Source organism: Hermetia illucens, chromosome 2, assembly GCF_905115235.1.
Source record: "Hermetia illucens chromosome 2, iHerIll2.2.curated.20191125, whole genome shotgun sequence".
NCBI classification, from domain to species: domain Eukaryota; kingdom Metazoa; phylum Arthropoda; class Insecta; order Diptera; family Stratiomyidae; genus Hermetia; species Hermetia illucens.
Window position 1 is genome coordinate 143,697,617 of NC_051850.1, and position 23,280 is coordinate 143,720,896.

At 43.9% G+C, this 23,280-nt stretch overlaps 1 protein-coding gene across 4 annotated transcripts in view; it reads right to left on the reverse strand.

Annotated features, from left to right (window-relative positions):
- The window catches only part of LOC119650467 (FH1/FH2 domain-containing protein 3), a 412,025-nt gene that overhangs the window by 346,558 nt on the left and 42,187 nt on the right, over window positions 1-23,280 (reverse strand). For all 4 annotated transcript variants that reach the window (XR_005249283.1, XM_038053334.1, XM_038053335.1 and 1 more), the window contains exons 2-3: window positions 4,197-4,244; window positions 1-3,719 (exon numbers count right to left, since the gene is read on the reverse strand). Coding sequence is in view for 3 of the 4 variants with exons in the window: in XM_038053334.1 (XP_037909262.1) it covers window positions 1-3,719; window positions 4,197-4,244 (3,767 nt within the window). In the remaining variant the exon portion in view is untranslated. The remainder of the gene's footprint in view (window positions 3,720-4,196; window positions 4,245-23,280) is intronic.

Sequence of the window (23,280 nt, forward strand, 5' to 3'; positions counted from 1 at the left end):
CGTTCCATTCGTTGAATCACCGGCATCTGAGCTGTACTATCGTGGATGCGCACCTGTTGCGGGGAAATTTCCTCGTAGAAAAATCCCAAATCTGTTTTTCCGCCAGTGTTCCCGGCATTGAAGCGATTCAAGAGCGGACTCAATGGCCGGCATGAGCCACCCAAAAGCTCGTCAATATTTGTATGGCGCGATATAAATAGTTTTTCCGACGCGGACGCAGCTTTTCCCGACCGAATTTTCACTGTAACCGTTGGTATTTCGCTATCGCAATTGTTGTTTCCATTGCTCGTATTTATGTAATTGTTACCGTTCATGTTTTTGTTATTATGATGGGGCGATTTGCGAGCTTGCGAAGTATCTTCAAGGCCTTCGGGACTACGGCGATCGCCCAGGGGAGGAATTTGGCCATAGGAACTATCGTAAAGGGGGTCTGAGGAGGGGTTGTATTTGTAGTAGTTGGCAGTGGCGCGCTTGACCTCGTCATCTTCAGGGGCTGCAGGCTTCTGTTGGGGCTCCGTGGTGTCATCCTGGAGCCACCAAGCCACTTCTCCAGACTCGACCCTGCGAATTGTGTTCATTTTAGGAGGCTGGTATGTCTCTGGTTGCGAAGAAGACGATGCATTGCGAGACTGCGAATCATTAGCATCCGAAAGCCACCAAGCCCTTTCTCCTGATTCGTTGTGACGGATTTTAAACATGGAACCTTTCTTATCGCTTTCTTGCGAAGTATCCGCCATCCACCACGGTATCTTGTACTGCGAACCGGACTTCTCAACATGAGGGCTACTCCTTTCAAACTGACTCACCACATTTTCATTCACAGTGCTGAGTTTTTGGTGCGGATATGGAGTCCTGCCACTGTAATAGCTTCCTCCGGGCGAAGTAGCTTCATTCGACGAGCCATTCGTGTAAGACTGATTCACCGGGCTCTCATTCAAGGTACCGAGTTTCTGATTCTGGTATTGATTCGCGTTATTGTAACAACTATCGTCATACTGGCTGGTCTCCACTGAATTCGGATTTCCCTCATTGGAGTCATTCAGCCACCAGGCCCGCTCGCCAGACTCAATGCGTCTGATCCGAGGAGACTTTTCTTTCAAGGAACTTTCAGACGTACTCGTAGGCCACCAAGGGGTTCTATCTCTACTTACTGATCGTTTCGTTTCGTTCGTGTAAAAGCGATCGGTTCGATCGCTCCTATCAGGATCAGTATCGAAGTCGTTTTGTTGATTCAAAGTTTTCAGATCATCTGCGATGGTGTCGTCTTCGTTATCACCCAGACCGCGGTCGTTATCGTTTCGCATCCACCACGCGACCTCTCCTGAATCGATGTGACGTAATTTATATTTCATATCGTCTCGAAGATCTAGTGCGGATTCCGTGTCGATTTGTTGACTGGTGTTTTGCCACCAACTCGATTCGTCTAAATCACTATTCGTATTACTCGTAACCGCGACTGTTGGATTCAGTACTTGCGACTGGGTTTGCACTTGCAATTGCGACACCGATGCAGTTGTCGTTGGTGCGTCTTCTTTAAGAACACCCGAAATACTAGCATCCACGCCACTGCCACCACTTGAGCTATCCAAATAGATTCCTTCGCCGCTAGAATCGTCGAGATTTCGGGTTGTAAAGAAGTTCGAAATAGATCCCAACTTTCGTATCAAAATTGACTTAGCATCCTCCGTTCTAGCAACAAGTTGTTCCGATGAATCAGCTCCGGTGGCCGGACAAATATTTGGCGATCGAATTTGATGAAAGTTTTGCACATCATTTTCTTCGCTTGGGTGGTCCGCCGGCTCGCGATCCCCTCGCGAATCAAAGCTCTTATTATAGCTCTCCACGTAGTTGCTGTCTTTTGGCACCTGTTCAGGAGTGAAACAAGCATTTTCCCGAGTCTGATCGAAATCATTATCCAATGACGTAGTCGCCACTTGACCCTGGTGATCATGCTTTGTATCGTCGGCCGATGAGTTTCCACTGCTACTTGTTGATGAAGAAGCTTCCGATCCGACGCTCGGTGATCTTTCCGTTCGCGAAAATGCAGGCGAAGATTTCTGTTGCTCACATTTTTCATCAGTATCTGTTCCTGTACTGGGTGTCCTTGACTTTCTAGGTCGATCGGTTGGTCCTACATTTAGGGCAGATTTTCGGAAATCTTTATTTGGCCAGCGAGAACTTCCTGATGAAGTGCTCGCACTTTTTGTAGGAGAATCAGCCTTGGGAATAGCTGGCGGCAACGAACGTGACGATGCAGTTACTAAATTATCCGATGACCGATGTTTCGCTGAGGAACTCGAATGTTTGGATGATGCTTTGCTTAATTTCGATTCCGGTGAACTTTTCGATTTGTCTTGTTTCATACTACTCCTGCTGGAGCTGCTATTATTTCTAGAAATGCTTGACTCGTCTTTCTTTTTCTTATCAGAATCGGAGTCACTTTTAACAAGCTTAGACGAACTACAGCTGCCACTACTAACATTTGTCGTATACTTTGAACTATCACTTCGTGAGAACTTGGACTCACTTGAATAAGGTGATGACCACGGTGTTGTTGAAAGTCTGCTAGCTGAACTAAATCTGGAATACCTAGTTGTATCGTCCAATCGATCGGACTGTATTTCTTTATCAAAACACTTTGGCTTCCTAGTAGACCGTTGAATTGTCTTTTCAATTGTTTTTGCAAGTTCCAATCGACGAGTTCGTACTATTGATGAACCTGGAGGGTTAGGCGACGTCCCTCTGGTTACTACTGTCACAGAGACAAACACCTCCGGTTCAAGGTATTCCTCCTCGTCTTCTTCAGAATCCTGCTTATCATCTTGTACTTTAGCTCCGGAATCGGAAGTTTCTAAAGAAACATCCCGATCACTTTTCTCATCGTTTAAAGAAAGTTTCTCTAACTTTTTAGTGCAATCATGGGTCCTACTAACGGACCTTGCACGAAAATCACTAATCGACATATAGGACAAAGCTTTATCGGGCACTGCATTGCTTGAACTCGACGAAGAGGTATTGCTCGCATACTTGGACCCATAGTTTTTCGTGCCCCTTTGACCGAGGCGATAGTTCGAACCATAATTATTTTGAGAAGTTCCTAAGCTAGTTTTGTATTGAACATTCACTGGACTAGGATCTCTCGACATCGACCTCAGGCTCCTCCCCTGAAGTCCAGTATTTAACCGAAGTTCACTAGTCGCTGGACTTGGGTCCCTGGACCTATGGCCAAATTTTGTCAAGTTACTGGTTGAAGTTGAATATGCTCCAGAATTATGTCTCCTATCTCCTATAGGACTTGGATCACGACTCTTGGCTCTCGTCACAGTTAAAGTTGGTCTCCTATCTAATGTCGGGCTAGGATCTCGTGATTTCCTTCCATATTTGGAAAGATTTCCTGTTGAGGTTGAATATTTTGAAACACTCGGATCAAGATTTTTACTAGAAGCATTCCCAGTATATTTTTGTTGAGTTGGCTGAAGAGAGCTTTTGGCTGGAGTCTGGAGAGAAGATGGGGTAGTTTTCGGCCCCACTTTCTCATCTTTTGAGGCGCTGCCATAATTACTGCCGTAATTTTTCGGTAGAGGTACTACCAAAGGTGCATCCCGCTTTATACTCCTATAAGTTCCACCTGAATATGAAGGTCTGAACGCTGCAGGCGATCCCAAGAGGCCAAATCGTGATTTTGAATCCGAGGCGTTAACATCATCGCGAGAAGAGTACTGAAAATAGAATCATTTTACTAAAATTGCTCTTAAAGATACGTTGAACAATGAGTTCATTTAGTGTTATTGCCCTACATACTAGCCTCAGTAGGAATTTCACCGCAAGCGGTATGCATTTTTGGCAATGGTTGGAGGAAGTGTGTTGTAGTGACGCAGGCAAAAGTTGTTTTATTTGATAGTTTTGGACATTGCCCAAAATATTCTGAAATTATGGCGGGGCAAGTGTCTGCTGTAATTATTCTTATTTAGTTTCACTTAGAATTGCAAAATATTAAGTCGATTCATTAGATTAGATGTGGAAAAATTATTTGAGATATATGAAAGCTAAAATTTGGTTCAAAGATCAGTATTCGTCAACGACTTGAATCCAGAATTGAACCCCAAAAAACTACATGACGTTGGAATTGTTGGACTTTGCGTAACAAGTTTGACCGATGCCCCTTTCCTCGTTATCTATTCAAATATAATACTTACAGTGCTACTGGATCCAGATTTGTACGGTAAAGTTGATTTCCACGGCGCCTAAAAAAAACATATATGCATTAGCAATCATTTAACATGAATATTGAAGTGGAAGTTTTAGAGATGACCTAGACGGCCTTGAAAAATATTAACTTCTTAGAAAGGGCAGTTTTAACGATAGTCATGACTAAACCTGGACCTAAGCGAAATAAGGTAGTAGGACACTGATTACCAACACGACGCAAATTGTAAACCTCCATAACCTCGCAGCCCATCGCAGTCCTCATCCTGCCTAGTTTGAAATCCCACAGGATTCTCCTTGAAGCTCAGTTTTCGAGTGGCATAGTCCATTGAGAATGCCCAGAGTTCCCGAATTACTTTGTGTACAATGTTATTATGCAAGTAAGCCTTCCCAGTCAAATATCCAAACTCACGTATTTTGGCAGCACTTCCTGGTATATTTGTGTCTGAATGTGAATGTTACGTGAAAGCCCACGGAGAAGAAGTACAGGAGTAAATGGAGGGCATCTGCCGAGCAGGACTACTACCACCTACAATTGCGGTTTTTGAGTCTAGAAGGTTACCTGATGGGGAACATAGTTCTCTGGGAGCCAAACCTAGCTCTCTCTGGGGTTGATATGTGGCTCCGCAGAAACCAAGTCTCACATCTACTAAGGCCGCTAGTAGGTGGTGATCCACACTTTGCATGAAGTATCCCTACTATTAACAAAACGTTACGAATCTAGACCGGGGAGTCGAAAACACCTCTCCCTATCCAGGATGTTATGCGAACCGTGCCCATCGGGGTAACTGACTATGTTCGGACGCAGCCTCATTGGTACTTGATCGCCTCCATGAGTAACCTTGATCTTACCGTGGTACCATGCGTATCTCTTTACCCTCAACCTAATGGAAACCAAATGAGTACACTATCAGAAAGTAACCAAAAAATCTACCAACAAATAAGCAGAACCACATGCCGCACACAACCTGGTTCAAAGAAGACCTTATGGAAACTCAGGGCCGATCTAAGCCTTCAACAATGGGACCAAGGAATAGAAGAGCAGTGGAGATCAGCCCACACGAGGGGGAATGTTTCCGGGGGCCCCCGTTAGCTATGATAATGCGGTGAAGGGTATTCTACTGACCGTACTACCGAAATCATTTCCAGACGAAGTACTCACTCTTACAAAGCAGAAAATTATCGAAGACCTCATCGACATGCAGATGTGGGAGGGATGAGGTAAGGAGCTCGTATTCGTAGGTATGCACTTTTGGTCAGGTTTTACGTTGGCAGACTACGCCACTGAGGATACGATACAGTGGCTTAGGACCATAGTCCCTAAATTTCCAAACTGGAAGGGAGTAGAACTGCATGCGCTGGAGATGATATTACAGGGGCACACATGATGGCAGTCTACCAAACCAAAGCACGGCGATTGAGACAGAAAAACATCTGCGCTTTTTAATCAGTCACAATAATGATCTCCGTGCCCGATTATGGGGAGCCTTTAGAAGCAAAGAGTAAAGCAGAAGTAAACTCCTGACGATCACAAATAAACGCCTGCCTTACAAATCTCCACAAGGAGAAAGGACATATTGAGTGGAAAGCCTACCGAGATCCCCGAAGGAATTGCGGAGGTCATAGAATCTGAAAGGGCAGGATCGAGGAGAGAATTGGCTCTGCTTATAGAAGAGGAGAAGTTGGACGACTTAGACGTGGATCTATGATCGATTATGGGGAGTCTTTAGAAGGAAAGAGTAAAGCAGAAGTAAACTCCTGACGATCACAAATAAACGCCTGCCTTGCAAATCTCCACAAGGAGAAAGGACATATTGAGTGGAAAGCCTACCGAGATCCCCGAAGGAATTGCGGAGGTCATAGAATCTGAAAGGGCAGGACCGAGGAGAGAATTGGCTCTGCTTATAGAAGAGGAGAAGTTGGACGACTTAGAAGTGGATCTTTTAGGACTCAATGCAGACAGCGATATGACGCAAGGAAATGCAATGTCGAAGCAGGAGGATGATACTCTGACATTGGAGAAGAATTCCAAGCATTATTGGAGCCAATGGCCTGCACTAAGATAGATCAGATACTCCACCAGCCAAAAGCTGGATCTGCAGCAATTGCAAGGGCAATTTCTACGGATAACATTGAAACACTTGGCCTTCCACCACTGTGGTTACAAGATGCCCTAATCCACAAATGAGTGGAAACACCACGCCCTCCCAGGTGGGCAGACTGGAAATAGAAGTGACGACATGTACGAACTCTCATCAAGATTTTCCAGATCATAGTGGGAATACTCACTAGTCATTACCGGCTAAATTATCACTTATGGAAGTTAGCGATATCTCCTGACAATGTCTGCAGATTCTGTGCGGTGAGTGACAAGTTGGAATACTTAGAAGTAGGGTCTATGCTAAAATGCCTATTGCTTATAGGCTTACTTAACATACTATAATTAATAGATATTCTCAATCAGTCGTGGCTTGATGAGCTCCTCAAGTAACTTCCCTGCTGTATCCAATATACTGAACGAACGGTACGCTATCTTTGGGCCGCTTTTGCCCTTGCTTGTCAGCACAAGCCACGCAACCTTCCAGCAGGAGGCAAAAACATCCGCTGTCAAACATGCGTTGGATGCGCCGAGTAGCAAGTCCGGTGTGTATTTACATACGAGTTTCAACACTGCGCTGGGAATATCGTTTGGTCCTGATGCTTTTTTTTCTTTTATGGACAGGACCGCCTCCTCTAGTTCCTTTGAAGTGAAGAGTGGGCATTCCTCAGTACTCACTCCTTCATCACCACCGTCAGTTCGGGTGGGGTGAACAGGAAAAAGGGACTACACGATTTCTTCCATCTTCACTGCTTCACTGCGGAACAGGGCGACCGATAGGCACCGAATTATTTTGGAAATCAATTTGTTTATGTCGTTGATTATCTCCTGCCAGCAGCGTGCCTGCTGCCTATTGATTTCGTGGCGGAGTTCTTTTTCCCCCTCTTATACTCTGCGATTCTAAACGTCACCTCGTCTTGGCCTCTTGTGCGCTGGGCAATCCGCCGAAGTCTGAGGCAATTCCTTCGTCGGCTTAGAATTTCAACCGTCCACCAGTAACGGGTAATTTCTCGGGATGCAGTTTCCTTTTAAGAGCCGATGCATTACAAGCTGCGCTAATAAGGCTCATTGTTGAATGAACTAGCGATTCAGTTGTAGTTCTTCTATCTATCTATCTATTCCCTTTTGAGAGAGCTTCGACAAATTTTGTCACGTTAATTTTTCCGATGTTCCACGCGGTAGGTGTTTGCCGGGCGTCAGAACATATGGTAGAGCCATTTGCCCAATGAAATGTACTGATGATCACTGGACATGAAATCTCCCAATACCTTCCATCGTTGGACCGCTGATACTAAGGACTCCGTAGCAAAATTTACGTCAAGAACAGTGCCCTCGCAATCAGGGCGCTAGAATGTGTTAGTACTACCGGCATTTAGGACAATGAGTCCTGTCCTGACGGCCATTTCTAAAATCATTGTGCCTCGAGAATCTGATTGAGGCATGCCCCAATCGATGGCTCTGGCATTAAAGTCTCCTCCGGCTAGAATTCTCCTTTCCGTGTTTCTAATCTTTCAAGGCACGGAGCCTATTCTGAAAAGCTTATATAGATTCGTTTGGTGTGAGGTAAAAGCGGAAAAACGTCACTTCCGCACAACGAACCCAAACCAATCCGTCTCCCCCACCCCGCACTCGCAGGCTAACCGTGGCTTTCACCCAGATAGCAGCAGTGCCAGATATATCGGCATACCACGATGGGAGTTCCTATACCGGTGCTGTTGGCTGAGAAGATATTCTACATACAACCAGTAAAAGGGACAAAATATCTATTCTAGGACGCAGTACAACTTCCTTTAACAGGGAACAAGAGAATTAGGCAAGTAAAATCCTTCGATATGAAGATGTCAATGTAGGCTGGAAATTATGAAAATATTGATTAAAAAGAGGAACTTCATGCGACAAGCTGATGGAACCTTTCGCATACCAATACTTCAAAGATTCCATATTGAGACCTTTTTGTGTCGGATTTCATCATTACCGTCCGAATTGGCGAATGCTAAGGAGATCTCCATGTCGGTGAAGATGTCAACGCTCCCAGGCGAAAACAGTGCTGCTAAAGACATCATCATCATCAACGACGCAACAACCGGTATCCGGTCTAGGCCTGCCTTAATAAGAAACTCCAGACACTCCAGTTTTGCACCGAGGTCAACCAATTCCATGCTGCTAAAGACGGTGCAGATTAATCCTCAGCAGTCAAAGATGTTGTTTAGCCAGTTTACCGGTTCTTATAGAATGCTTCTTAACCTCGTTGATCCACATAGGCCACAATAGAAAAATAAACCTCGATGAATCCTACAACCTTAGAGAGCCAAGAAAATAACAGACCAGACAAGTCATTTGTAGAAGACATAGCCTCATCAAAATCAGTTCACTGTTTATCTGTCTGGGTATTCTTTTTTCCACGGACCCCCATATGACATCTTTCTAGGTTGGCCGAGCCGAGACCATTACTCCAAACCTAACATGTAGTCCATGTGGTCGTTTAAGAAACAGTGTCCCGTTAAAAACCATACTGGGGTTTTCATGTCCCACTTCTTAAGGGACAACAAAAGTGCCGATTTAGCGGCTCGGGCTACTTTCACAAAAATTTTCTACTACCGGCAGGAGTTCAAATTTTTCCATGCGTTAATCCTGTTGTGTCCTGGCAGCCACATCAAGAATTATTTTAAATAATTTAATCGCTAGAAACCTGGCAAGATTACGCTTAGACATCGTGAATGTTTTGTTCAGTCGACAAAGTTTCAGCAGAACCTGATCACAAGCCCACACCAACTGAATTAATATGTCATTACTCTTCTGCTGCTAATGAAATAGGATATATTTCGCCTGAAATATGGTTGCAATTGCATGACTGACCCGTCGGTGAAGATTATTAGGTCTGCTATCTCCACTGGTGATTGCGATAGAGTACGGCCTTTCAGAGACGAACATGGAAATCATAGGATCGGCAGACATCAGAGTCACCTGATATTTGGCAAAGCGTTTTTAAATGGTCGAATGTCCACACTTTCCACGCTACTTTCCGTTTCATATCTAAATGAATGGTGGATAGATTTAGGGTAGCTTCGAGTGTCGTGGTAGACGCAGGTGAACAAAGGCTAGGTAGATCTTCAACACCTGCTACAACCCTAAATTCCAGCAGCCCTATGAATACTGCCTCAAAATCTATTAGAAGTTAAGAAAGTAGAATTGCCAGGAGGAGGATCTGGTTCTGTCAATCCTACAAAACTAGTAGCCACTAAGCACTGAATAAGGTTACACCCAAAGAACATAGACAACTCATGAAACACTGAAACTTTAAGTGAACAAGCGCTTCTCTATAGCACAGGTCACAGAACAAAACAGGAGATTATTCACCTAGATATTAGAGAAGAAAGGATGAAATGGGCTATTAATAACTTCTCACCATATAAATCCCTTGACGGGATATTCCCGCTTATGCTGCAGAAGTAAAAGAAATTGATTGTGGTAGAGACTTACAATTTCAATAGGGGATGCTTGAGTTACCAACAGAATTAACAGAAGAACACCCCAAGGGCGTTTCGCTTTAAGTCTGTGCTTTTTGACCTCTTTTTCGTAACTGATGTCTAAACCAAGACTTAATTCGAAAGACATAAATCACGATCTTTTAATTGGTACCCCCAAGAAGTAAAAGTTTGTGTACTTTCTTTTCACTAGGCGGATATTACTTTAATGATCGCAGATTCAATCGTTTCCCGTTGAAATGCTAGCAACAGATAGACCTGCCTGTCAAATACAACATCAGACAACTGGAAGGATTTATACCGATTCAAGTCGAATGTTTCCCTGAATTTACTGTGAATTCATTAGCAAACTTAAAGTACCAAAACATAGAATAGAAGATAAAAGGGATAAAGTTGGTGTTAGTGGGCGTAAATCCATTAAGAAAGACAGACAGTAGTCAATGAAGCGCATGAGTGGCTACAAGAATGCACAAGCAAACTATATCCGCCTGACAAGCAGCGTGGGAGTAGACAAAGGCTCGACAGAGCGCACATAGATTAGAGCCAAGGCTTAACCCAATTTATTTATATGAGATGCCATCTTCCAGGAATTTTGCTGTAACATATGCTCTCAGAGGACCATCCCATCCCAGTCCCATTGCAAACTCGGGTCTGATCACCCTTCTCGAGCATATGGGGGTCGCACTCTTCATCGGTACGGAGAACCACAAAAAACCTTTTCACCAGTCAACTACCGCTCTATGTACAACACAACACAGGAGACATTACAAAACAACGCTAACACAAAACACAAGGAACTGGTGGCTGTCCACCCCGGTCACTATGCCTATTCGCCCATCATACTACAGATGAAGCAACGTGGAGGAACTCCCTCCATCGCCCGAAGGCAACATGCGTATCTCTGCTAGCAAGAAACTGGCTAAAATCAAAGATGGCATTCACTATGTGAACGTCTAGATTGCGGATGTGAATGTACGCTGGCGGCAAGGTTCCGCGAGAAGAGGAACTCATTCACGCTGCCATGCCCCGTCAAGAGGAAGCTCATTTCAAACCCAAAGTCCACTATAGAACTTTCTCTGGCAAACACAGATTTTACGTACTCATAGTGACCTGACCCCAACATACAGGAAGACGCGCTTACAATGCCACTCACCGACAAACATACACACCAATTTAACTATTCAGGTATTTCAAATTCACTCAATTCAACTTGGCAAGTGGCGAATTACGTAAGTTGCCTTTCAGCAACATCATGACCGTTCTCCCGTTGAGATCGCGACAGCGAATTTAAGAGACCACGTAATAACAAGCTCAAGTCGGCTGTGAGGAGACCATCCGCCTATGCAACGCATTCAACCACCAACCCAAGTAACAGCAAGGTCAATCGACTACCGAGGTCCTAGCCTCTCGTAGCAGATGGGTAGATATGAGACAAAACAACCGGCTGAGTTGGGGCTTAAGAACACAAATCTTCCCTGCTTGGCGTTAGAAGCGATTAAAAGGGATAGAAGTCTGTGGGCTAGCAACCTGCAAATTTCGAAACATTACTGCTCCCAAAACATCAACATCACCTCGGATAGGGACCCACTTCACGCCGAAGACCTTTGGTTGTCGAAAACGGTCTATTGGTTTCTGGAATATGCGCACGCTCTTCGATAACGGTATCGAGGGTCCCCAGAATGCCCGGTTTTTCCAACTCGCGCATAAATTCCAAAGATATAAACTGGAAATTCAGGGCCTAAGCGAAGTAAGATCGTGGCACTCCGGAGAGTACTCCTTTTCCTCTTGCGGCATTGTGTTTTTACACTCTGAAAAGCCAAATGATAACAAACGCGAATCCTGTGTAGGGTTGTTTCTGACAGCTACCGCAAGGCCAGGAGTCGCTTTCTGACAGATTGTAAGATTATACAGATTTCGTCATGAGGTCAGCTTAGTTTCAATTGGGCGACACCGTACGAGCAATCAGATTGACTACTATGCCATCAAGAGCAGATTTATGACTTGCCTTTTGGATGTGGGTGTCAAAAATTACGTTGACATCAGACTCAAAACAGATCAACATCTGATGGTCGTTTACGTTCCCTTGCGTGTTGCGTCCGCCACTTCTCGAAAGGTTGTAGATCTGTGACCCGTCAAGTTCAATATCGACCCCTTGTATGATCTAACTGTCGATCGACCGTGGGAGAGCTATCTTCCTGGACGGCAACACTAATTAACCCGCCTGGAAGTATCGATGGGCATTGGGCCACCATCATAAATTTTCCTTCGTTGAGTCGTCGGCCACGTCATAAGACCTGGTTCACTGCGGAATCGTGGAAGCGGACCAATAAATGGAAGGGATTGAGGCCTCTATTCACCGCTGCAGATGGCGGCGGGCGTAATGCGCTCAAATTCCGATATCATGCGAAACCCCGACAAGTTCAAAGTAGTCTGCGCTGTGACAAAAAAAAAAATTGTTACTGCGCTAGTCAGGGAAGCATCAAGAAAGAACTTATATGTGTTCGCAATCCCTTCGGGCCTGTGAAGGACGTTAACGGGGAGCTTTTCATATACGATGGTGAGCAACTGAAGAGGTGCAAGGAGGACTTTAACACGATTCTTAAGCATATCACATCCGATGGAGTTCCACATCTTGTGGATGAAATTACTAAAATAACCGTATCATGCGGATACGAACTGTTCCATCAAACAGAAGAGAAATCATTTCGGTCATCAATCCACTCAAACGGAGTAAAGCCGCTTGGCGGTTTCCCGCAGAGTTGTTTATCGCTGCATCTGGGTGGCCTCAAAGTGGATGCTGCTGGACGCATTAGCAGTGCTAGATCCGCTTTCGATGCCACCCCAGAAACTATTACAAACGAAGAACTTGGTCGACGCACAGGCCTGTCACCCCTGTCACTTCCCGGAAGGCGGAAGTGGCAGTGAATAGCTGACATATTAAGATGGCGCGACAATTCCATTACTGGCTACACCATGCAGCCAAGATGGTCGACGAATGGATCGCCTCATCTCGGGAAACCCTGGAGGAAGCTGAAGCGCATTTCAGAGAACCTCGAACGAATACGCATAGGTATGGTTGTCAACCCACTAAGGTATAAATGGTAATCATTTATTCGATTGGGCTACGATAGGAACCAGTGCGAACACAAGACATTTCCAAATGGATTTGCGACATTGTAAAGCGACCTCATCCAACATGCTGATTTGTTGGATGCGGAGCCATATAGCGAACGTTTGTTTGTCGATAAAATTCAGCTCAATAAGCTGCGGTGAGGTGGTCTGATAATCCGTATGGGCAGGGATAAGCTCGCCGGGAAAATCTGTAAAGGCAATATCTATGGAAAAGAATGGCATGTAAGTCTGATGTTGCTAGCTAAATCAAATCTACACCAGACATGAGTTGTTGTACTCTTGATAGCGAACCGCGTTCCTGCATGGTACTTTAAAAATATCTACAGACAATCCTGGTTAACTACCTACATGATGCTAACACAAGAGAACATTTCAGATGGTAGTTACTATTATGGTATGAACAATCCTTCCAAGAGAACTATCTTCTCAGTTCCCCAAAAAGGAGCAAATACCAAGGGACCCGGATTAGGCAAAAATGTCCATGCAATGTAGCAAATGGATCGCACACTTCTATACTATTTATATGAAAAATCGTTGACACTAATTTAGCTGCAATACCGTTCAATGAAATATAATATTATCTTGTTATGCGTCTCCTAAAAAACATTTACAACTTATTTCATTAATTTTGATCGGAAGCCGCTTATTCGAGCCTTTCTTTAATTCGTGATAAAATAGTTTACATAAATTGCGCCCTATCTACCTTTAAGGAATGAAGTTGGCAAGAGAAATATTCTACCATTTCAGAAGTCGTCAACGTGTATGGCATTCACAAGCATATACCCGTACTATACGAGTGGATAATATATGTCGTATCTCTTTCACAATATCCTTTGAGATCCCACAGCGCTAAGCCATCCGAGAAATTTTTCTTCCTTTATAAAATCACATATGCGGCATTCATCAAAACGATAAGCCTTCCTTTGTTGATTGATTATCTATGAACGTGTGGCTTCCCATCATACACACCGCAACGAACATTCATGCAGTAGACCGAGTGCTAGGGGAACTTTCCCATAGCCAATCCAATCCTGCTTCCGCTAATAAAAGACAGAATGCAAACGACTTCATGATAGAACTTTGCAAAGCAGTCTAGGCAGCCCGTCATTCATCAAATAGATTGATGTGCTTATCCTAGTCCGAAGTTGTGAAGATGTCCTTTCTGTCTCCCAGAAGACTCCTAAGCTTCTAGTCAATTTCCATTCGTTATGTTGTGATGATAAAGTGCCTGCAGGACGATTTGCAAGTACGTTGACTTTGGTTTGCAATAAATCGATTACTCCTGAGAATTTCAATTTTTCAAGAAGCTAACACTATTTGTGAGTACATTCAAGCGGAGGACTCGCAAAGAGGCTTGTATACCTTCTTGTAAAAAACATCCTTGAGTTTTTTGCTGAAAATATTTTATGAAAATCTCTGTGGGAATATTTTTGAAGGTGGTCGAAGGAAGTGCTTTCAAACTGTGTGTAAAGGAGGAAATTTAGGCTCACACAGAGAAAAATATTTTTTCTAAAATGTCAAGTGTAACACACACATTACAACGACTAAAACGTCCGCAGTATCATAACAGAGTCAATAACAGATAGCGTAAACAACCGGTTACGCTAATAAAGAGAGCGGTGTACCAGCCAGGAGCAGAAATAAAATAGCTCGTAGAGAACACTTCCATGGGTCACGGTTGTAGAGCCACCGAGGCTCTACAGTTCCAGAGCTGCTGGTGCGAACTCTGCGAGGAAAGTGCCTATCATCTGCCCTCCACCTAATTATGGGAATATTAGGTAGAAACTGCAACGGCCTTCAAGCCTCATAAGATCTACACCACACTTTCCTAAAGACCTTTCTTCGTGGAAACAACGTCAAACATAATCCAACAGAAGAAATAGAAGGGCTTTGTCCGAAACTCAACAACTCAAGCTACCAAGGAATGGTGACAGAATTGTGGCCATCAAGACAGTTACTTCAGGAGCCCTGCCCTGTTATCGAACTAAGGATACAGTCACAAGTCCCCGACCATAACTTGCCACCCAGCTTTTGACAAGCTAAATATCGCCAAAAAAGAATTCAGTACCATGAAGTTGGCAGAATTAGCGAGCCCTTGGGCTTCCCCTAGCATATGATGATTAAAAAAATAACATGCTGCGCAATGATTCATCAAAGGAGCTTTAAGACGTTTGGACTTCTACGGTACTTATATAGGTGGGAATAAAGTCGCTTCATTGTCATGAAGGGCATCCCACCCCGTTAAGAACTCTGTTTTAATAGCAAAATTGAGTGGCGATTTTAAGAATGTGCGTTTTTGGTCAGCAAGAGGTCAGTTTATTAAGATTCCCGGTCTTAAAGGAAGGAACACGCAAAGTAAAGCGATCAAGTCATACCCACAGACAACCAACATGAAGCAGCTCAGCGGATCTTCGGTATGTCAAATTGCTATAGAAAGTTCATATCCACAGTAGAACTGGTACAGTCACCACTCGTTTAGATTCTTCAGGAGAAGATGAAAGGAAATTCTTCAAACAACCGGTGCCTTTGAAGGCTTCCAAAAAGGCAATCGAACAGACTACTAATGCATCTGACATTGCGATTGGAGCAGCCCTTCAACAGCGGATCAGCCATAGCTGATAGCTCTTGAATTTCTTCTCAAAGAAACCCGGTCTTCCATCATATGGTTAAAACACGAAAGAACCAGTACTAACTACGTCAATTCCGTCATCCAAATTATATTATATCGGGGGGTTTACCACCGATATTCTATATTATATTTGATTACGGCTAAGTAAGCCATTTATTGATTACACGAAGCTTGCAATACCCCAATGTGCTGGCGAAGTGATCATTATGCTGGAGCAATGACTTCAAGCCTTCGTCTGAAACAATTCCAAATATCAAACACCATGTCATTTGATGTATCTGCCGGTACCATTCAACCTTACATTACTCTGCCATTTCGTAAAATTGTTGTCGATAGCGGGCCCTACCTCACTCACACACAGAAGTACCTATATATTCGGCGGTCTGCCAAAACAAACTATAGAAAATGGATGCGTCATGCCACTAATTGGCAGTAGTCGAAAGTGGCTCGTTATATAACTAGCCTTCGCGCTACCATCATCCAGATTCATGTATCTGAAGTTTCATAATCATTTGCGAATCTGAGAACATCCTATATAAGCAGAGAATGAGCAGATTCTTCGTTGAAAAAAACCTCACCGAGATGTCTTCGTCTGAGATCTGAGGAGACCGGGCAACTGCATATGAAGTGCAGCAGCGTCTCTTCCTCCACCTCACATTGGCTGCATATAGCCAAAATCATAACCCCAATTTTGTCCTTATCGTAGACAGTGCCAAAAGCTAGTTTTGATCTGACCATTGTGGATTTAGACCCTTGGCGAACCAATCTGTCAACTTCCTCATTACCAGCGATGTTTGCTGCTGCTCCATTTAGTCAGCCAAATTTCAACAGCAACTAGTGATGTGGCCGCGTCATTTTTGTCGCAAGCATTCTTCTGCTGCCTACCTCCGCCTGGAATATTGTCGTTTTTTTTGCGAGGGATTGGGCTAGTTACATAATCGGATTACCTGAGGAGACTTTCTGCGCCCGATCCATCTTGTATGACTGGCCCGCCGTCAAAGTTATTAGCTCTATAATCCCAAAAGGCTCGTGGTCATTTATCAACGATTTTTCTCTTTTTCTGGTTATAACAAAGTGTGTCTTTTCAAAGGCGAATCTGGAGACCATATGATCGGTTGGTATTAGAGCGACCAGGTGTTTTTCAATGAATTTCCAGAAGGATGCATGACCGTATGATTAGTCATCTTTCCTCGCGCCAACGGTACCGAGTCTATATGCGTCGTTGGCTGCTTTCCATTTCACCTCCAAATGAATGGGGGGTAGTCGGCGTAGTAACTGCGCCAGCTACTTGCTGCTATTAGCAAAGTTCAGTCTCGACCACCAGACGATGCATACATACATCAAAATGGGTTTTATTATGGATGTATACATCCAATGAATCCGTTACGGTGAAAGTCCCAGGTCTTACATATTGCAGTACTACAGCACCAGAGCAATCTGCAGGATTTCTGATATTGCTCCTGGATATAATGCTTCCATGTTAGCATGGAGTCGAGATGTACTCCTAAATATGATACTTGACTCTTTATGCCAGCAGGATATCTACCCCTATTAAGATGAGTAGTGTGTAGCTGGCCCATCTGACGTTCGTAGTGAATATAACTATTCCAGTCTTCCTAGAGGCACCAACTGTGGATTTCATACAGAGTTGCACTCAAACAGTCGTTTACTGCATCCGCAAACTTTACGGTAATTGTTGCAGCTAAATCGTCCGCAAATGCTTGTGCAAAAACCTTAGTGTCCTCCAGGAACCATAGCAGAGTTTTCATTACCAGGAGCCATAACAGTCTCCTCCAATCCTTATCAGCAATCTCTAAGACATCCTGAATAGACTTCTGGCTAATATGTTGATTTTTCTCCTGACCACCTCTCAGCCTGACGTGTGCGGAGTCGGGGTCTTTGGATGCGTTGCCGTTATCGGGGGCAAAATTCATAAGGTCCACGGTCGAGCCATGGTTGGTGAAGTGTCTCGCGACAACTCAAGTCAGTTGGGTTAGCTGCAGCAGATGATGACAGCATTAATAGCAACCGTCTCTGAGTCGGTGCTTTACGTTCAGGGATAGGAATACAGATCCGTTTCTCGAAGTAGCCGATCCGTTAGTAGGTCGTCGGGACCAAAAACATTAGACTTGTCGATCCGCACGTATGGCTACAGACAGATGAACTTGGGTTTAGGACTTCGACGAGCGTTTTCTTGGCGCTTCATTTTCATGGACATCAATATACCCATCTTAGGCGCGGATTTCCGGTGCCAATCTCGATTGCTAGGGGATACACATATTTGATCCTTCGTTAACTCCACAATTTCCCTTAGGTCACCACCGCAGACGGTCGCAATTACGCGGAACGAGTTAGAAGATCTTCTTACGCAGGGTGACAGTTATTGGTCTTCGCAACTTCCCATGGTTCCTAAATCCAAATGTAGACCTTATAGCGACTGTAGACGTCTAAATGCTCAGACGATTCCAGACCGTTAGCCCATACCACTCATCCACGATTTTGCGCACTCTATCGCAAACTGTTATACTTTAACGACCTTGGACTTATTCAAAGCATAACATCAGATCCCTGCACCTCCCGAAGACATTCCGAAAACGTCAATATGCACAACTTTCGGACTCTTCGAGTTCACTATGATGATTTCTGGACTGTGTAACGCGACGCAAACCTCTCAAAGATTCATTAACTCTGCGTTGGGAAACCTCAACCTCTATTTAGTATATTTGGATTATGTTCTGGTCGCCTTTTCTTCTGAGTCCAAGCATTTAGAGCATCTCCAGTGCATTTTTCAAGCTCTCTTTAAGACCGATCTAATAGTCACCGTTGAGAAATGCAATATTCTTGCAATCGTAAGTCAGATTTCTCAGCCACCTAATTACCCCTGAAGGCATCCAGCCGGACCCAGTCAAGGTGCAGGCGATTTCGAGCTTCCCGCTTCCAAAAACTGTTAAGGATGTGATAAGTTTCTTGGGTATCTTAAACTTCTATCGGCGTTTCTTACTCAAGACCGCCCAGCAGAAATCCATCCTTAATCCTTAATCCAATCCTTAATGCCTACTTGTCGCGGCCGAAAACCAAAGACACCCGCCTGATTGGGTGGTCCCTAGAGGCAGTCCAGGCGTTTGAGACAACCAAGCAACAGCTGGCGAATGCTACGCTTCTGGCATTCCTTCAGCAAGATACACCGTCGATGCATCAGACATTGCCATAAGCAAGAACTAAATCTGGCAGCCATTGAATTTCTTCTCCAAACAGCTCAATCCCACTCAACGGAACTGCAGCACTTATGATCGTGAGTTATTAGCCGCATACCACGAAATTAAATATTTCCAGCATTCCCTTGAAGGTAGGCACTTCAGTTTTTTCAGCCAGTTCACTTCCGACATTCAGCATGTGTCTGGAAAAGATAACGTGGTTGCTGACGCTTTGTCACGTGTTGCAGAGGTCAAAATCCCCATCATCGTCGATTTTCCAGCAATCGCCGAGGCACAGAAGGATTGCGCAGTTCACTTTTATGGAGTTTCCTATCTTCTGCTCAACAGTCAGTATACACTGCGAGACCTGTGACGAGGAACCAAGGCCATACATTCCGGCTGATTTCCGAAAGGAAGTATTTCACGACGTTCACGGTCTGGCGCGCCCAGGCATTCGGACAACGAATCGATTAGTCACTGCGAAATATTTGTGGCCATCCATGAACAAGGATATTAATTCATGGGCCAAAAATTGCATCGCATGCCAGAAGTGCAAAACTACAAAGCATGTGAGGAAAGAAGTAGGAGTGTTCCCTTGTTCCACCAGGCGTTGTCACACTATCCACCCCGACATCATTGGCCCTTTGAGAGCTCGCGCACGTTTTCATGTATTGCCTCACAATCATCGATAGGTTCACGCGGTGGCCTGAGGCGATACCTTTGAAAGACATTACTGCTCTTCATCTTGTGCAGAGGCCGTCTGTGGGGAATGCATTCCACGCTTTAGTGTGCCTGTAATTATAGTCACTAACCAGAAAATGCAGTTTGAGTCCTCCCTTTTCTCAGAGTCCAGCAAACTTCAAACGCCACCGGATAACCGCGTAGCACCCGCAGTCCAATGGGCTGCTCGAAAGATGGTATAATAGCCCAAGACGGCCTTTGTTGGTCGCAGGTCCATCCACTCGATTTACTAGGCCTTCAAATAGCCAACCGAAGTGAATTTGCTGCAAGTCTTGCTGAACTGGAACTCCCCAGCGGCCCTGTTCTCGACATCAGGTCGGTACTTAACGCTACCGGCCTGTTGCGTCTGCTCAAGCCGCCACCACTGACCAACCACGCGAAAACCATAGCTGACATGCCCTGAGTTCTCGAATCCTGTACGCATGTCCTTATTAGGAGAGACACTCCTCGGAAGCCGCTGCATCCATCTTACGAGCCACGCCGGCACAATTATAGCCTCAACACCGGTGGCACAGTTAAACGGGCCTCCTTGGTTCAACTAAAGCCCTTCGTCCAGAAATAAAACGCGAACGGGGTGAGAGGCGGGCGACACGTTCGTTTTGATTTGCGGCAGCCGATTGAGGGAGCCATGCGTCTAGTTTCACGCTGAAACCCCCTATAATTTCAGCTGGAGGTGCAGTGCTGTGGCAGAGCGGGCATCTTGCGTATCGGATGAATCACGGTGGCCATGGCATCGACAAACAATTTTTGACAGCGAAAACTTTTTTCCGTGTCATGTCAGAATTTAGTAGAGATTCAAATAAGGGAAACGGGCAGTTGAGTCTGCCAACTAAGATTAAGAAAAATAATATTGGGTTGGAGAAAGGGAAATGCCGTATTTTTTCAATAGATGGAGACACTTAAACATATCTTGCGTTGTACTTATCGCATCGGGTCATACTGTACGGCGATTTGAAGCCGACAATCTGTGCTACAAGTCCCTCTTTGACAGTGTTGTGATCATATGTTTCAGTCTCAAGTTATAGCGCGTCAAAAATGGGGTCCACCAAGCAAGAAATTCGTCATATTTTACGTTTTGACTACCTGAGAGGTAAAAATGCAACGAAGGCGGCCGAAAAAATTTGTGAAGTTTATGGGCCCGATACTGTAACGATCCACATAGCACAGCGTCGGTTCGATCGATTTCGTTCTAGTGTAGCCGATGTCGAAGATACACCCCGTACTGATAGGCTAATCGTCGTAAAAACCGAACAAATCGTAGGCCGGCATATGAGCACTCGCACTGGCCAGGAACTCGGTATAGACCATAAAACCGTTTGGAACCATTTGTAGAAGATTGGATTCCAAAAAAAGCCGGATGTTTGGGTGCCACACGAGTTGACGGAAAAAAATCTTTTGGACCGAATCAACGCCTGCGATGCACTGCTGAAACGGAACAAATTCGACCCATTTTCGAAGCGAATGGTGTTGTGTTCCACCAGGACAACGCTCGGCCTCATACTCTTTGATGACTCCGCCAGAAGCTACGGGAGCTCAGATGGGATGTCCTATCGCGCCCACCGTATAGTCCGGACCTGGCACTAAGTGATTACCATCTCTTCCGGTCCATGCAAAACGCTCTTGATGCTACTAAGTTGGCCTCAAAAGAGGCTTGCGAAAACTGGCTAAGTTTTTTGCAAATAAGCAGGGGGGGGGGGGGGGGGGGGGTTATAAGAGGGGGAATAATGAAGTTGCCTTCTAAATGGCAACTAGTTTGCAAACAAAACGACGCATATTTGACTTAAATCAGATAATCCTAAGTATGTTAAATAAAGCGTCAAATTTAGATCACAAATACGACATTTCTTTTTCCCCAACCCAATATGTTTAAATAATTTAATAACAAATTTAATTCAAAATGACATGGCTGACAATGCCCATAGTTTGGGTTAAAAGAGTCAACCAGTTGTCTTGAATCCACTGGCTCTATTCCATAAGCACCAGGTGAAAGGCAAAAGGAGGAGTCTAAACGAAGGTGGACATGAATCCGTATAATTCAATTTGGTTACTTTACAATAGCAGCAAATACATCACCTGTCATCTAGGTAGAAAGTCCAGTGATCCCAGTCAACGGGTGGAAAATCCTAACATTATCGTAACTTGTAGAAGAGGCTTTGGTTCATTTATTTCATGTCAATGCTTGTGTAAGAATCATCAGCACATTTATGCATATATGTGCATATAAAAACTTTTCACTCAGGTTATACAATGTCGAAACCCCATTGGTTAAGAAGCTCTGGTAAAAATTTCCCACTTAGACAAACGAAAGACGTATGCAATTCAGACCAAGCAGGTGAGAAAACGGGGCTACGATTTCCAGCCAGAACAAAGTGTAAGAAAGTTATTGAAAGCAAGAAATTCATATTTCACTCAGAGCTGTCTTCTTCCATTTTACTCAGAGCATGAATCTTCTATCTGGAGTTTTCGTGGAAATTGAAGACAGTGGATATACACGGTACGTGCACTCGCTCCATATTTCTTTTCTCCATGTTTTACCGCTTTTCAAGTTTTCCTTAATCTGACCGAATTTCCGATCTAGAAGCAAATGTACGAGTAGTTCTTCCGGGCGACCTAGAAAAGCCAAATGAATCTATTGTTCGTTCCTCTTCTGGCTTTGTGTGCTTTTGAATAATGGGCAAATATGTATCTAAAGTTTAGTAGATACAAGTGCGGATATCGATTCGAGTGGCTTAAAGAGATGATTGCACTTTGGAAAATGAAATGCTTACTCGGGTTTGAATTGTTCAGGATGGGGATTCATTTATCCAGTTTTATCTTTTTCTAGTTTTTCCGAATAAAGTGCTACATGTTCCTACTGTGCAATAAAGGAAAAACTTCGCATCCTGCAATGTATTTCTTGTACTTTAAAAAAGTATCTCATGTTGGAGTTCTTTCACTACCAAACAACTTTAATAGTATCTAGTATGGTAAATTACTATGAGTTTTTCCTGGACCCCTGACATCCCCTGAATAAATTAAATAAACTGCTTTAGGGACGAGAACTATGATTTACTACCAAAATCAATTCCGCTGACTCGATAACAATAATTAAACCAAACAATAAAAAATGTTTACCAACAAACAATTAATTTCGATTCAAGTCTGAGACAGATGCAAATCAATGTCAAGCGATGTCAATTATTAAATTGGTGGTAAATGGGTTCCTCCCGAAAATACTTCAATTGACAGCAGCTTTTCCTCGATTTAAATTAAGAACGATTCATTCGATAAATGATAATTGAATTTGAATTTTTAACACAAATTTCAGGAACATCGTTCTTAATTTATAATTGTGTTTTCTTCCGATATAACAAGCGATTTTAATTAAATAATTTATGGTTGTGGTGTCTGACTTTGCGACTGTTATTACGTTGTTTTGATGTCCAGGAATTTTTGCAAATAAAAACTGTCTTAAACAGGAATGCATCTCAATTATCAATTTTGCAGAGATATGCAAGGAATTCGAATAAGTTTGTCCAGGGCCGGGCTGAAAGTTCATCCAACTGATAGAAATCTGTTTGGCTCCTAGTTTTGTTTTCAGGGCAGGCAAATCTGGGGTAAAATGAACGCGGGGATCCTTCTCTCTGTACTGTAAATGGCGCTAATACGAGCTCAAGACTACGTAGTCAAAAGGAAGCTTGGTCCCTAGTATGCGGATTCTGAATAATTTGGATACCTTTAGTTTAGTTTAGGTCTTACCCTTACTTTGGCGTCTAGGCTAGCCAGAGTGGACTTTTTTCCTAAGTCACTCGTTGG